At 46.6% G+C, this 17050-nt stretch overlaps 1 protein-coding gene across 1 annotated transcript in view; it reads left to right on the forward strand.

Moving 5' to 3' along the window:
• arid5b (AT-rich interaction domain 5B) overlaps positions 1–17050 on the forward strand; it is an 88796-nt gene that overhangs the window by 25962 nt on the left and 45784 nt on the right. The window contains exon 4 of the mRNA XM_076050882.1: positions 13799–14032. Coding sequence (XP_075906997.1) covers positions 13799–14032 — 234 coding nt within the window. The remainder of the gene's footprint in view (positions 1–13798; positions 14033–17050) is intronic.

Here is a 17050-nt window from a genome sequence, read left to right on the forward strand (position 1 = left end):
TCACTCTGTTGTCCATTCTGGCTGAGCCTAAAAAGCACCGCGTCACTTCGCCCGGCGGGGTGGAGGGGGTTGGGGTGGTGGGGGGGGGCGGGTTGGGGTCGGCCCAAAACAACACAGGAATGTAGAGCGAGCAGCCAATTGACACGCCGCTCCACTCAAAAACGCTGTTTTTGAAGCATTTATCCATCGTGCCGGCTCCCGAGGGGCCGTGGCTAATGCCCGGGACCACCCTCAAGGCCGCTTCACTCACCCTCCTCAAACCCCCCCCAACCCTCTTACCCTCCCACCCACCCCCAAACAGTCAGTGAAATACAGAGCTGAGAAGTTTCAGGTTGTGCGTCAGGGGAATTCTTTTCAATATGATGTCGACTGGAACTGTGTAAATATGTGCAAATGGCATAAACACGGTGCAGTGCACATTCAGTGATGGTAAAATGGTGGAAAAGGCGGATGAAAAAATTTGCAGAAATTTAAAAACATTTTTTTTTTTTTAAAAATAGAAAATGAAATTTGGAAGAAAAGTGACTTGGTGTAATGGCTCATTTACTGCCAGGCCCTGGTTAGCCAAAAAACAGTGTAAATATGGGTTTCCTCCCTCCTTTTAACCCCCCCCTTAGAATAATTCCTTTATGTATTACAGCTCCTATTAAATGCAAAGTTTCCAATCTGGCCATCAATAAGCAGGCAGCTCTCGCTGGCCCTGCGCCAGACACATTAAGGGCTGCGAGCGCTGGTTGCTAGGGAGCCCGCGCTGTTCAGGGGAAAGAATGTTTAATGTAATAGAATCACATAAATCAAGCGGAGGAAAGTGCTCGTGTTGTTTCTCCTTTCCCCCTCCCCTTCCTCCCCCTCCTCCCCCTCGTCCCCCTCCTCTCTCTCGTCCCCCTCCTCGCTGCTCTGTTTAACTGAAAACATTTAATACGAGTCTGTTTTCTGGTTTTGTTGGGTTTTTTTTTTTTTTTTGTCTTTTTTTTTTGTCTTTTTGTTGGAAAATGTACAACCTTCTCCCAAATATTCACCCCCTCCATCCCTCCTGATCCACATCTTCCACATTAACCGCAAGAACATCTGGGATGGAATGAAAACGGAGCAAATTCTTGCGTGTGTGTGTGTGTGCGTGTGTTTTGTGTGCATATCTGTGTGTCCTCAATCCCTGAGCACACTTGAATAAATTGAGATGAAAATTATATAAACGCCCCCCCCCCACCTCCCCACCCTTCAACCCCCCCCCCCCCCTCCTCCTTTGTCACAGGCCACCGCCCCACCCTGAAATGAATGAGGCACTTTAGTGCTTTGCTATAATTAAGAACAGGAGCCGGCATGCATGGCAGCCTCCTCCTCCTCTCTCTCTGTCTGTGCATTACTGCTGCATCCTGTGTGTGTGTGTGTGTGTGTGTGTGTGTGTGTGTGAGTGTGAAAGGCGCTCTCTGTTTGTGGCCTTTTGTGCTAATTTGATTATCTACCAGGAATTATTGCGCTCGGCGACCCGTGATTCTGAAGGAAGTCGCATCACACCACGGTTTTATCAGTCGTCCTCTGCTAATCTGGATCATCTTTCTATTATCAGCAGAAGTCGTCGGGTTGAATTCAGGACAACTGGGTTTATTTTTTTTTTTCCATTGATTTTTTTCCTTCTTCTTTATTGCTCTTTAAAAACATCTCCGCCGCTATTTATTTCTGTATTTTTATTTATTTATTTTTTTTCCCCCACTTTTACCTTCGGTGTAAATATTTCGCCGGTATCCTGCTGGAACGATTTGGTTCCATTTCAAAAAAACAGTGGCCATTATTGACAAAGCCGTTTTGTGAGAAGGAAATGTTATTGACAACGCCACATCTGATCTCTGCCGTCAGCAAATGAAAGCGCTCGCCCAGCATTTGCTCCTCTACTGCTGCCCGAGTGAAAACACGCGCTTGTGAAAGCCGCAAAATATTTTTGAATTTGAAGGACTTTTCCCTCGATGAAAAAGTTGCACAACGAAAGCACAAAAAGCTTCTTTCATGGTTCGACAAATCCAATGACATTCTGTAAAATGATGACATCCCCCCCCCACCCCCCCCCATCCTTTGGTTCGATTGGACGTCACTGCTGTTTCTCGAGAACCCCTAAAACTAATGTGATTATTCCAACTTTTCTGCTCCAGTTAAAGTTTCACTCCATCACTTGGCTTGCTTGTGTGAATGCGCAGTGACTTTAATGGTCCGGCGGGTGTGTGTGTGTGTGTGTGTGTAATTCAGTAGCATCTGTCGTGTGAACACAGATGTAGTTGCTGTAATTTGTCCTTGCGAGCCAACTCCACAATATGGCCTTACAAGTGCACTTGCTCTGTATGCAAATTCCATACATTAATTGCTACACTTCTGCAAATTGCGACGCCGCGGTTGTTCATTTGTAGGTATTTTTCCTCAACTAATCAAGTCGCACTAAAGGGCTTTTTTTATTTATTTTTTATTTTTTTTAATCTTTATTTCAAACCTTTGTAAAGGGATTTAAAATCATTATTTGCAGGCGCTGGCGATGGGGGCGGAGCCTCCTCTCGGTGAAGGACACTCTGTGCAGTGGTTTGCAGAGGCCTCACTTTTACTTTTCATGCAACCGTTATGCTTTTCACGCCGTCGTTCAGTCGGGAACGAGGCGCGGCGACCCCCGCCGAGAAACAAATTAACGCCAACAATGGAATAACGATAACGTGGCGGCATTGATTTCTCGTCCTCCGTCACCCCCGAGCCTCGTCGCGTCTCCGCGCTCCATCTCGCCGAAGCCGCCGAATGCGCGCGAGAGCCCAAATTTAATTAAAGCGGATCCATTAACTAAGTACGGAGGGGAAGAGAGGCCCCCCATTATCCCCGGCCCTCCTCTTCTCTTCTCTTCCTTTTAAAAACAACACGGGCAGAGGGTCGCTGACGGCTGATGGCTTTCTGTTTACAGTCTCCACCGGCTTCATGTTCCTCCACCCCGCCCCCACCTCCCACCCCTGCGTGTCTCACCCGCGCTGGTGTAGTCATTCACAGACTGGACGAGCGATGAATCACGGAAAAACAAATGGATTCCATTGTTTCTGCTCTCCGAGGCTGCTACACGCACTCGCGCACTCGCGCAGAGGACCTCATTTCCATTGGGTGTCATTGGTGTCACTCGCAGATGCAGTTCCCTCTTTATTTGATCAGGTTTCAATAAGATGAAACCAGTAGCTTGATTGGTTGCTGCTGCTGCTGCTGCTGCTGCTTATATATGGCTCTCACACATCTCTGTGTGTGTGTGTGTGTGTGTGTGTCTGACTGACTGACTGAGAGTGAAAGTGAGCTAAAGGTGGATGAATCAGAGACGTGTTGCATATTACGAGAAGAGGCGAAATGGAAACAGCGCCACCTGGCACAGATCGATACCGAGGCCCAGAGTGGAGAGAGTCTGCAGGACGGGGGGAGAATACCAAACACCCCCCCCCCCCCCGCATCCCCCCCTTTCCCCTACCTCTCTACCCTTTACCACCAAAATATTAATATGATTTTTCTCTCTCTCAAACTCTCCTTGAGGTCTTAAAGGCCCAGCGTGGAGGATTTACTCGCGTCTTAACGGCAGAAAAAAAGCGATTTGCAGAATGATAACCGTGTCCCGAAATTACATCTTTTTTCTCAGAGATCACAGGTATTGACGTGTTGTTTTATTGTGCGCTGCTGTTTTGCACTCAGTAATAGTGGTGGTTTTTTTTTTTCTTCTGTTTTTTTTGTTCGACTGCCGCTTCATACGCCGTAACCTTTAAGCTCAGCGCAAACAGACGGTGAAGCAGAATTTTATCCGACAGAAATGTAGAAGAAAAAAAAAATCCACACCGTCACAACAATGTCTTCGCAAGGAGTATCGTAGCTAGCTAGGCGATGCTAACGTTAGCCAGCATGCTAACGCCACTTTTTGTTTGAAATAAATGTATTTTAGTTGAGGGTGCGACGTGCCCCGCACTGCACACTCAACGTTTGGACTGTGTTGAGTGTTCACTCACTCGAAATGTGATGAATAACACAACATGTTTGGCAGTAGAGTTTGTGAAATTGCTGCTCTGGGCTCTGGCTGGATTGATGTGGCCGCCTCCTGACAAGTGAACCAAATCTTTATGTAAATGTAACTGATTGTTTTCAGTGATAAAAAAAAAACCCTATTACAGTCACTTATTTGAATTGACTTTATGGAACTGAGAACCTTTTTTTCTTCTCCATTTCTTGCCAGTTGGACTCCTCGTATGTTCCACACTGGGGCCTTTTACATGGCCTTTCAAATTATACACACACTACCAGTCAAAGGTTTGGACACATCCTATGAATTTAATGTTTTGGGGTTTTTTTTCATTCTCATGACTATTGACATTGCAGTTTCTCACTGAAGGCATCAAAACTACATTTGAACACATGGAATTATGTAGGAAACAATAAAAGTGTAAAAAAAAACAACCTCAAACTTCTTCAAAATAGCCACCTTTCATTGAAGAGCATATTTAGAGTTATGTCACGTGTTTTTCTTTGCTGCATTATTAAAAGATAAAGAAAATACATTGCATTATTAGACAGTGTGTCCAAACCTTTTACTGGCAGTGTGTATCAAACTCAAACATGACCTGATGGGCTCCGGGTTACATTTCGCGACCCTTTTTTTTTTCCCCTCCCGCCAGCTTCACAAAAGCAGCGGATGGGGTCCAGTAAATACCTCAGCTGAGCAGACGATGTGGAAACATTTGCAACAGCAAATTTGAGCCGAGTGTGTTGATTCCCAAAGTCTTCAGCGGGCGACGCACCATCAACGTGCTGCGGCGCCGCTAACAGCGTCAGAGATCAGCGCCTTTTACACCGCGGCCGTAGTCGGAGATGTAAATCAAGCGTTCTATTTTGGAGACAAACGGTGTCGCGCCCTCCCTTGACTTTGCAGCACCGGCAGAAACAGCTGCAGCCTCGGCTGGTGACTTTCAAGTCACGCGCAGAATCTCTTTGATGTTGGAGCATTTTTGCTGCGAAACCTAGCGGCTCTTTGTAACTTATAGAATTGAGAATTGACCCCCCCACCCCCCACTCCTCCGCTCTGCCCCACTGATGTCACAGCTGTGCCCCGTTCTGCCCGCTTTAAACACATCAAATCCGCCCCTGTCGTCCGTTAAATATAATTTTCCCGTATTTACGATCCATATTTTTTTTTTTTACGCGGGGCCGATTGCCTCGCGCTGCCGAGTGAGGTCTTGTGTTTTATTGTGCGGCGGCCTGCCGGCTAACGACTTTAACAGTCGGCCCGCGTCGGGTCGAGTCTCTGCTGCGAGCGCGCGCTCGCGCATGTTTAACACGTCGAGCGCAAATCCTCACGCAATCTGCCAACTGACTTTGGCTGTGTGTCGTTAGCGATTAGCGCGCTCAAGAGTCAAAGTGCACGGAAAGCCCTCAGTCGTCCAGGCGGATTGCGATGTTACCGTGCGGCACACTTGACAACCGTGTCGAATTCTCACAGTTTTGCTGGAGAAATTGAATAAAGGATAATGTCCTTCCATCAAAATGACGGCCGTTACTCTTTTTGTCATGCGTCATCTTCCAACTCTGCGGTGCGCTTTTTGAGCGACGGTGTCGTTTTCCCGCCGCTCGAGGAGCCGCCACTCTATTTAAAAGGAAATGTGGCTTTTGCAAAATGTTTTTCAGCAATTGTGATCACAAGAAATCACAAGGCGGCGGGGACGAATGTTCCCCCTCCGACGTTGTCCTGCTATTCTCATCCCACAGCGAGTTTCCCCCATCGCTCACGCGGCTTCCCCGCTGTAAAAAATAATTGCTTGCTCTTCCTGCCATTAGCCACTTTAGCTGTACAGCCCGTCATTACCTGCTGGCTCAGCTTTCAGACGGAGGGAGCCGCTGCTCCACTTCCTGTTGTCAGACGTCATCGTTTGGTGGCTCTGTGTGTGTGCGCGTGCACGTGTTTGTGTAGTGTGTTTAACCCGGGATCCCAGCCAGTTGTGCAGCGAGCCGCACGACTGAGAGCTGCTCCTCCGTAACTTCCTGTTGACACAGGACGCATTTAAACATGCAGATTGTATCCCCCCCTCCCCCTCCTGTGTACAGTTGTTTTATTGTTGTTTTTATCATTTCATATCATTTATTTATTATTGCGTCACAGTGGAAGTCGTCGTCGGGCCTCTGCGCTCTCGTCAGGAAATCAACTCTGCGAAGCACGAAGAACCCGCCGGTGGGATTTACGGCGTCGTGCGATCCGAAAAAAAAAAAAAAAACTGCACGACTCTGTTCAAGCTCAACCGTGCAAAGACGCCCGAGCCAAACGCCAAAAGGCGGCTAATTCACGAGAGCCGAGCGAGGCGGAGACGGGCGGAAGCAGAAACAGATGTGGGAGATTCTGTATTTCATCATGTTTCGCATTGAAGAAAGGGGGAAAAAAAAAAAACGAAAAAAGTTCCCGTTTGGCCGAGGACTCCTCTCACCCCACCACCTCCACCTCACCCCAGTTTCCGTCGACATCAAAGGGGGGAGTTTAGAAAATTGCCTGTGATGGATTAGCGCACGTGTTATTAGCACGTCTGTACAAGCTGGATTCGGTGGCGTTTTCCAGAGAAAACGGAGGCTTAATCACAGCGGAAGGCCGGGAACGCCGCGCCTCCACAGAAGGATCTCCGCTCGCTCATCGTTTGTCTCGGCTGATTTGTTTTCACCTCTTTGAATCAGCCAGTGGAAAAACGAGAGCGCTGTACCATAGCGACCTCCCCCCCCCCCGCCCTCCGCTCCCCGACCCCTGTGCACTGTCTTTGATGGGGGGTGGGGGAGCGGGGGGGGGGGGGGGGGGTTAATATCGCTGAGTGGCGGGTGATTGTGTGCACTTTGTCTCCAGGAAATCAACACCACTCACTCTGGTATGAACAGCATCCAGCAGTTTGGCTCGTTCTTGTTTTTTCTCTCCCTCGGCTGCGTCTCGGTTCATAACTAAAGAAAGATTCTCCAAATCCAGTTCTGGTTTCAGGGGACACGAGCAGGAAGTACAATAAAAGCCCTGTCCTGTTTTGTGGACTTCGCAAGTTAGAAAGAAAAAACAGAACAAATGTCTTTTTTTTTCTTTTTCTTTTTAGACCTGTGAGTTGTTTCATTTTAAAGGTGCTATATTCTACCAGGGTTAAGATCTCACAAGTACAGCACCTTTTTTTTTTTTTTTTGCTACGATTTGTTCATTCATTCTAAAGCCTCCTACAGAGAGACAAAAAAAAAACCCTCCTGCTTAAACAGAACATTTACTCCTGTGTTTTGGCGCGCACACTGCTGTGTGGAGAGCTTGAGCAACGGTGGCTTCATTTCATAAGAACTGAATGGCCTCATATTGAGGACGCATTATTGCAAACGTTCTCACATCGGTTATGTTGTAAAAAAAAGGAGATGAAACCCAACCCTGATCAAACTCCTGGCTGGAGGCGCCTCCCCCCGCCACACCTGGGTGAGGTGTCGCAGCCCTCTGTGACATCACAAATGGCAGATTTCCTGCGTGAGTGAAGTGGAAAACTGAAAAAAATTGGACTTTCCAAATGCGTGGGAAGTTCCCCGACAGGCCCAAAGAGTTGTTGTTTTTTTTTTTTATTATTATTCCAAAAGGATTGCTTAAGTGGTGAATTTTTACATAATAATGGATTTTTTTTGAGTTGGCAGTGAACATCTGCTTGCTTGGCGCGCCTCCCTGCAGACACAGCACAGCCTCCTGGTCAAAACAAAACCCGATATGGAACGTTGCTACGAACAAAGGGCGACAGTGTTGCCGTGTAAAAAGAGAAAAAGAGCGTCTGTCTGGCCGATGTCATTTTTAAAGAATCTCGGACCGCAAAATGAGCTCAGCCGGCCCGTCGTTTTTTATATAATCCTCTTCCTGATAGCGAGGCTGGAGGAGGGGGAAGAAAAATCTGCTCTCCAATCAAAGTTTCTGACCTCATTGCACAAACACTTTGATGATTTCACTCCCCGTTTTGTTTTTTTTTCCTGTTCTTTTTCCTTTTTTTTTTTTTTTTTTGCGCATGTGCCTGAACATGTAAGGAAACATTACAACACGGTTTGTTCCGGGGGAATGTTGAAAAGATCAGCCCCCGAACCCCCCCCCCCACACACACACACACACACACACACACTGTCCTCCTCACATCACACGTCTGGGGGACTTTATCGCATTCTGGATACATTCCTGGAACACATGTTGCGCTGCAAACAACCTGCGCAGCCTCAAATTGACCACAGATGAGCGTCCACGCCGCCAAATGTGGCGAGTTGGCGTTAAAAAAGCGATTACGCCGGGAGACTTTACAGGGCAGAGACACTGTCTATTTAGCAGACACGTTTAACTAGCAGCTTTGAAACATAAAAGTCAGTCGTAAAAAACATGTTTGATTCCTCCCTTCAAATTGAGGCCGAGTGTTGCCGCCGCTTTGATCCACTGGAAAGATCAACAGTTTGTGTTTTTAGCTCGCACCGTAAATGGAGTTTTGTTTTTTTTTGGGGGGGGTTTTGTCTTTGAGGAAAACTGGCGAACAAAAGAGAGCCGTCAAGAGACTCGAGTGGATGAAGAAACTAAACAAAAAAAACAACAATATAATACACATGCACTCTTGTCCCTGACGTTTCTGACTCAGGGTAATAAAACAAGTCAGGACAGGAAAAACAACTTCTCAATGAAGTCTTCATATTTCTGTGAGAGCCTAGTTTTGGAATCGTCCGCCCCCACCCCACCCGCCCCCCCCCCTTCGTCGTCTTTGTTTCAAATTAAACCCAGCGCTTTCGCAACACTAATTAGCCGCCGAAGCAGCGCTAAATTAAACACAGGCGTGGGAGACGCGTAAATATATATGACACAGGCACACACACGCACGTACATATTAAAACATCAGGACTGAAATATTTTAGGCCCTGCCAAGTTGGAATCAAGCTGCAAAAACACTGGATTCTGCAATTCCCCGAACGCAACTCGATAATGCCTTTCATTAGGGGGTTTTCTTGGCTCATAAAAGCCTCCCTGTCTTTTATAGCGCATGCCCCCTCCCCGCAATTGCAACACATGTTTTCTGTTATGGATTTGCTATAACCACGCCAGGACCACCTCCATGATGTCATGACAAAGTCATCGGGGCTATTTTGTAACGGACTCCCCGGCGAAAGAGACGTCGAGAGCGGCCGAGGGAACTCGCACCGAGTCAAATATTGCGGCGCGCGAGTGTTTTTTTGCTCTGTTTGCGCGGGACTTTATTGAATCCTGCAGCGGCGGCCCGAGACGCCACAACACTGTCTGTCCTGCGGAGCACTCGCGGACTTCATTGTGCTTCATGAGGTCAGCGGCGTTGCAGCGAGTTCTGAAAATAATCTCTGATCCGTACCGCTGGGAGGAGGGTCGGTCGGAGGCGCAGCACCAACAGATGGAAACAGAAAATGTATAATGCCAAGAAAAGGAACTCCAAAAGAGTTCTGTTCTCACCTTCTGTCTCTTTAAGGCCCTGTAGATCGCCGCACTGCCAGGAGAGGGAGTGAAAATGTGTATTTATGCTTTCAGATAAAAATGACTAAACAATCAGATAGAACTGCTGGAGCTGCAAACGCCATGCTTCTGACGTTAGCACTATGATAGCCGCTAACCAGCTGACATTGTTTTGGCTTTTGATGTGTGACGTTACTACTGACTCTGTCAAATACTTGTTTGTTTAGGGTGAGTTTGCAGTGTCGTGTAATAGTATTGGCACATCCTAAAAATTGCTAAACGCCATGTAAAGTGGTATAATGGCGTTAGCGTCTGCTAGCTAGTCTTTAGCATCTGCTAGTTCGCCAACGTCCCCTCAAAAGGTTCCATTTATTTGCTTTAATCACATCTGTGTTTTATCTTGGAAGGTTGCTGTGCAATATTGTTCACGTCTGTGTCCATTATTGTACAAAGACCCGACAAGAGCCTAGCCACTCGCGCAGACACGCACACGCACACCGACACGCATACTTGACTACGCCTTTGTGTGGTTATTGATGCCCTGCGCTCCCCCCCTTTAAATTGAATTTAATCAAGTGAAATGCTACGAGGGTCCTCGGGAGAAAGAGCAGCGCTGACGGTGACCGCTTACAATAAAATCCCTGACATTTAAAAAACAAAAAAAAACAAAGTCGGGTCTACCTTGGAGCGGTAATTGCTCAAGACAACTGTCGCAATCTCACTCATGTGTGTGTGTGTGTGCGTGCGCAACCGGCTGCCCTGTAAAAAAATAAAAAAAACACATTTGTGGGAATATGTGGATAAATACTCACATTTGTGTCTTTCCGCCTGTGTGCGCGTGCGCGTGCGTGTGCGAGCGCCGCTTGAATGGTTTTAATAATTTCCTCTGAAGTGGTTGTCATATTGGAGCAGAGTGGAACTAATTACGCCGATTGTTGGGAACGCAGCTGCTGTAAATATGTTATGAATAATGTCCCTCTCTGCCCCCCGTCCCCGCCGCTCCGTCAGTGATCCCATCAGCCTTCAGCCGCGTTTAGTTGGCAACAATGAGGAGGAGGAGGTGAGAAAATGCAGCAAAAAAAAAAAAAAAAAAAAGAAATTCTATTAGAGGAACGACCTCAAAACCGCCTCCTCTGACTTTCACAAGGTGAAACTCTGGCTGTTTACTCTGGCCTGAAATATTAACTTGCTTAAAAAAAATAAAATAAAAAAAATATCTCTGCGTGCCTGCCAAGGGCTTTGTAAAAGCAGCGAGAGCAGTAAATAATTCATGTAAAAGTCTTGTTCCGAGCTGCCTGGCTCCACTTCATCAGATGTCAGACTGTGCAATCTGCTTTGTAAGCTAGAAAAATGTATATATATTATATATATTAGCACTACTTTTTCCTCCCCAGACCAGCCGCAGACGTTGCACCGCAATTGAATCCTCGGGATCAGACACCGACTCTGAACAACAACGTGCACGTCTGAAATGCCGGCGTATGTACTGGGACGACGCAGCCAGTTTTGCATTTTGTTTTCTTTCTTCTGCCATCGTCATTTGCCGTTTTATACAATTGCACACGTTATTTGACCCCCCCCTCCCCCCATGGATTCCTTCAACACACAATACAATTCAGTCATGGCGAGGGATGCACCGATACCACGAGCGGAGTCCAAGTACTTGCTTTGCAGTACTCGCTGATACAGATACTGAGTATTTAGTATTTTAGTACGAGTAGGGTACTCAACCCCAGTATCGGTACCGATACCCCAATACGGGTATCTGTATCAGTGCATCCCTTGTCATGGCATTTGTTTTTTGTTTTTTTTTACTTTTCTGATTTCCTCTCATAATTTGTTTCACTTAACGTCGAGGACGACGACGCAGCGTTCAGAACTCTGCGTCCTCGCTCGCTGGTTTGTCGTGTCGAGCGATAATGCGCGCTGTCAACGCTCGCACATAATTTCTCCCCCCTGCGTTTAAACTTTCCCCCGCCGAAACGGCGAGTGTGAGCACGCGCCGCACGGATATAACGCTAATTCCGGCGCGCAATTAGCCAAAAGGTTATCATATTTATGCTTCTGTGAGTGTTGGGGAGATGCGTTCCGTCATAATTAAGCCAGGCAGCAGAAGAGAGCGCACTTTTAATCATCGTCGCTGACAGCTACAGGCTCGGCCTGCGCCCCGTACTTCCGCGCGCTAAGCTAATATAGCGCCAGCGAGCGTTAGGAGGTTTCATAAGGCGACTAAATATAGCGGCCACGTTTAATAAATCCCCCTCTGCTGTCGGCTGGCTGTGTTTGCATTATGTGGTGCGATGGGGGGAAAAAAAAAAAAAAAAAGAAAGAAAGCGTTGTCAGTGCGGGTATTAATAATTAATGACACATTCCAACGCGCGCTCGTGTTGAAGTTTGAAACAAGTCCAATATAACATTCTGCCACAGCTGTGACCTTAAGATCAGGGCCATCAGTCTACCCAATAACTGCTTCTAAAGTGTTTTAACCACCGCATGGTGCTCGCCAGTGATTCGAGAGGAGCGGCAAAAACCGGATGTTGCACATTAGTTGATGTTGGTGCAACGTGGAAATGTGCCTGATTTAGCCGTGCGGGCTGATTCTCATCCAGAGGAACGTTAGCTGTGTGGCTTTTTTCTTCCCGTCAATCAGTCGTGAAATATTTTTATTTCTAGGTTTGTCCCTCAGGGCTTTTGTCTAACTTTTATAGCGCAGCCGCTCAGATTTTACCCCCAAAATCTCCCGTCTACGCCCTGCGAGGCTCACAGACCGACCTACAGGCAGCTATCACAGAAGAAGAAGAAGAACCGTCAGAAGATTGTGCAGGCCCTTGTTTGCATTCAAAGATACTATATTTAGGTGCAACCATTCATACACACAGACCAGCCGTGTCAATTGGCCTTGAAATTTGCTCCTGCCAGCGAACCCCTGAGAAGAAAAACAGGAAGCAGCAGTTAGCCGCTAAAGGGATTAGCTTCTGTTGCTGTTGCCGCAGTTTTGTCAAAGCTGAATGGGATATTTTTTTTTTTCATTTTTCATTTTACATTTTCTTGCTTTTGAAGAAAAACAGCAAGCCTGCCAGACGTGCTTGAGTGAGATGGACCCAGTCGCCTTCCAAGTTTCGCCTCCGTTATAATCACGCAGAGCAACGCGTACAAAGGATTCTGGATGGGTTCCATCCGACGCGCCGGGTTACAGATGTTCTCAGTGTGACAGAGTGATTTTCTTTTTTTTTTAATCGTCATTACCATTATCATCAGAATTTCTATGCCAGCTTTCTCCTTGAAATGTTACTTCCGCGCGCAAGCGAATGCGAGTTGCATTGCGTGACGAGCAGAATGGAAGACTTACTGAAAGCAGCACGAGCACCTCACGTCTCGTATTGTGCGTTTCCTTCAGGCGCTGTTGGAACCATTCATTTACAGTGTGACAAAAACAAGACCAGGGGTCAGGGAGATTTTACACACACACACACACACACACACACACACACACACGCGCGCACAGACTGCAAACAAAACCTTAATTGCTCCAACATTTCTCGCCTTGAAACCTTCGGTTAAGGACCCTGTCAGTCAGAGGAGCCCCGGAGGTGGACTCGTTCGTGTACTGCAGCACCGTCAGGCCACAGACGCACAACTCGTCAACAGGAATGACAAACACGCAGAGTATGTAAACTGCGCGCCGGAGTCTCGGTGTCAGACCTGTCGGCGTGTTTTCCTGAAGCACTCCTGGAGCGAGCGAGTTAGTTATTATGGTGTCACGCCAGGTGAAGCGTCGCTTAGATCGAATTATCGCCGGGCAAAATATGCGCAGCTCTCCACGGATTAGCGGAGCTCCGACTAAAAATGAAGCCTTTTTCCAGGAACTGCCAAAAAAAAACAACAACACCGGACGGTCGGTTGCAGCACAGACCTGAGCAATTTGCCCGTCAAAAAGAACCGAAAGCAACCCAGCAATTTTTCTCTTCCGGCCAAGGTTTGAATTTAAGCGTAGAGGAATAAAAAAAAAAATATTAAAAAAACAAGAAAAGTGGAATCACAGAAGGAAACTGGCAGCAGATGTGAAAGAATGTGATAGTAGCCCAAGAACGATCTGTGGGAAGAAAACAAAGCGGCCGAACCTACTGAGACGAAGAGGAGGAGGAAGAGGAGACAAATTCCGAAAAATAGAATAGAATAGAATGAGATGTACTTCATTGATAGATAGAGAGAGAAAGATTATTTCTACTTATGACTTATCATTACCAGTTATTTCTCCATGTCCGCTGGTCAAATTGGCTCCTTGCTCTCCATTAACCGTCCCCGCTGTGTTTCCGTGTCTCCCTGCAGGCCCCGAGGACGACGACGCCTGCAAGGTGCTGGTGCTCAGCTACCCCCAGTACTGCCGCTACCGCTCCATGCTGGCTCGGCTCCGGGAGCAGCCGTCCTCGCTGCTGGTGGACCACGCTGTGCTGGCGCTGGGCGGCATCGCGGCGGTGGGCGCCAACACCCGCATCCTCTACTGCCGGGACACCTTTGAGCACCCGGCGCTGCTGAGCAACAAGAGCATCTGCGACCAGTTCGGTGAGTCGGCTTTGCTGGGTTACATCACTTTTCTGAATGCAATTTGTTTTTTGTCATTTTTTTAACTTTTTTTTTTTTTTTTTTTTTGGAGGGGGGGGGGGTTGTTCTGATTTTGTTAAAATGATCCTGGATTTCACACTTCCATACGATACTTTGAAAAATATTGATGTTCAATATGCACTTATTAAAGACATAGGTCCTCCGATAGGACACGTTCAAAACAAAAGGCATGTCATGGCAATTGAGAGAAAACCCTGTGGAGTTACATTGAGGTTTTGCTGCATGTTCAGTCTTGTCAGCTTCAAGGTCCTTGTTGATTTGTGTACTTTTTGTGCCAATTCTAACTCCAGCAAATCATCTTTGGTGCTTAAGAGGTCAAACCTCGGCCAGCCGATAAGATAAGGGCAAAGAAAGAGGCCCGAGTGTGTACGGCTCAGTAGCATGAAATCGCTGAAATGAAACAGCCGGGTGCTTATTCCCCGATAATGAGCATTTACAGTTGCATAATTAAAGTTGTCTTGGCCCCCGGAACTTCTCACACTTGCTCGGGCTCGACATGACTAGAGCTTTAATACAGACGTGAGCGCCAAAACACGGGTGGGCCTTTGTTTTCTGTTAGATACCAGCTAATGTTGCATACGGGGCATCAACGTCCAAGTTCCACTGTGGGCAATGTAGACTGGTAGATGGTTTCACACACGTGTTGCTCTCTGAAGATACGATGCACGTGTTTGTTTGGGAAAAAAAGAGAGAAAAAAAAGAAAAAGTCTTGCCAGTAGCTTTGTTTAGCGTTCGGGTGGAGAACGACTCCAGATCAGGAAGTAGCCCCTGACCTCTGACCTCTGACCTCCTGTCTTAGAAGTGATGTTAAGTGTGTTATTGGACTGTTATTGGTGAAAACTCTCATTTCCCATCGCCAACATTTGGATGTGTATTGAGTTCAGTAGCTCGCGTGCGGCGTTGCTTATTGCTACTCTTCCATTTATTTTTCAACCTTTTACCCTCCCACCCCACTCACACACACACACACCCACCCACACACACACAAATCGCTCACCCTTTAACTCGACATGTTTTCCCGCTGTCTCTGTTGCACGTTTTTTTGTTTTTTTCAGTTGATTTCGAACAACCAAAAAAACTCGGCAGCGCCGCCCTGCTGGCAGCTCTCCTCCCTGGACTAATTGCTTTATGGGCCACTCTGACCGTTTCCCAGTCACACTTATTAAAAGAAGGGGGGGAAAAAAAGCTCCCAGGAAAGTAATGCGCAGTGTGGAACACATCTATTTGCCATTCTCCGCGCTCTCTGCTCCCACTCCCACCCGCTCATGAATCCACACATTTTTATTAACCCCAAGCTGGGCTAAAACAAAGGAACGATGTGATTCATCTCTCTTTATATTTCCCGGTGCTTGGGAGCGCGGCGCACAGCACGGCGCGGCGGGCTCTCCCGCTCTCTCGCTGCATCAGTTTGACATTCGCAGTCAAACGGTCATTGTTTTTCTTTTCCTGCAGAAATTTTGCCAGTGGGTAATTACACTTTAAGAGCGGGAGGCAGAGGTGAGACCAGATGGGAGGAGGGGGGGAATAAAAGACCCGCACCAAGTGTTTTTCGGAGGCCCTAGGAAAATAAGTTATGAATAGCATGGCGGCTAACATCCTGTGGCTGGGGTGATGCCATTACCCCTGCCAGAAATACACCTTTAAGCTGCAGGTTTATTTTCAGAGCCTTGACTTCGGGGGAGGGGGGATTCGGCTCTTTTTTTTTTTCTTTAAAAAAAAAAAAAAAAAAAAAAAAAAACCCCGCAGAGGCAACCAGATTTTAGTTTTTATTCACACAAAGGTTTTAGTAGCCTCTGCTGTGGCTTTTTGTATTGGCCAAAATGGCAGCTGGGAGACCTGTTTGTGATTTGTTTAAAGAAAACAGGGGAGCCGAGTCATTTCCGTGATCAGTCAGAGGAGGAGGAGGAGGAGGAGGAGGAGGAGCTGAGCAGTTCTCCCGCCATTAATGCGGCGAGGGGGAAACAAAAAACACTCACATTAAGCCGTGATGGAATGACCGTTCTAAAAATCCATTGTTTATTGGGGCAAATTAAGCGGTTGCGCTGGAGAACTTGAGATATTTTGTTTAAAAAAAAAAAAAAGAAAAGAATCCAGCAGTTGAAACTCATCCTGGGAGCAGTTTTTCCTGACTTCCCCGTCGATGCTAATTCTGACCTTTTGGATGCGTCCAGATCTGCAGTGGCGGCGCTAATAGCCGCATGTCTTGTCGGGGCTAATTCATGAAAGTGTGTCAGGTGACCTCGGGGGCGGGGGGGTTGGAGAAGATGAAGGATGGGGGAAGAGGCGGCGAGGGAGGGAGTGAGGGGGGCGTGCGCCACTGCAGTTTATCAGCCGGCGAGTCGCCTCTCGCTGTGTCCTGTCAAACTGTGCGACCGGATGAACTGGCGGAGGGAGGCGGAGTCTAGACTGCAGCACTGCAGCCCAGTCATCACACTGTGATTGCATCACCGCTGGCAGTGATTCACTCATTCATTCATTCATTCATTCATTCATATATTCATTCAAATCTGTGTTGTGTGTATGTGTACATGTATAAGTATGTGTATATATACATTTATATATGTATATATATATATATATATATATGTATATATATATATATATGTATATATATGTATATATATATATACACGTGTGTGTGTGTGTGTGTGTATATATATATATATATATATATATATATATATATATACATATATGTGTGTATGTATATATATATATGTGTATATATAGTTATGTATATATATATGTATATATGTGTATATATATATATGTACATATTGTACATACTGTACATAGTGTATATATGTACATACTGTACATAGTGTATATATGTACATACTGTACATACTGTACATATATATGTGTACAGTATGTACACATATATATGTATGTATATACATATATATGTGTATACTCCATCAAATGGGATCCGACCATGAACAAACATCATTGTGTTTC

Source organism: Nelusetta ayraudi, unplaced genomic scaffold (assembly GCF_046127955.1).
Source record: "Nelusetta ayraudi isolate G7.1 ecotype Tasmania unplaced genomic scaffold, CSIRO-AGI_Nayr_v1 ptg000130l, whole genome shotgun sequence".
Classification (NCBI taxonomy): domain Eukaryota; kingdom Metazoa; phylum Chordata; class Actinopteri; order Tetraodontiformes; family Monacanthidae; genus Nelusetta; species Nelusetta ayraudi.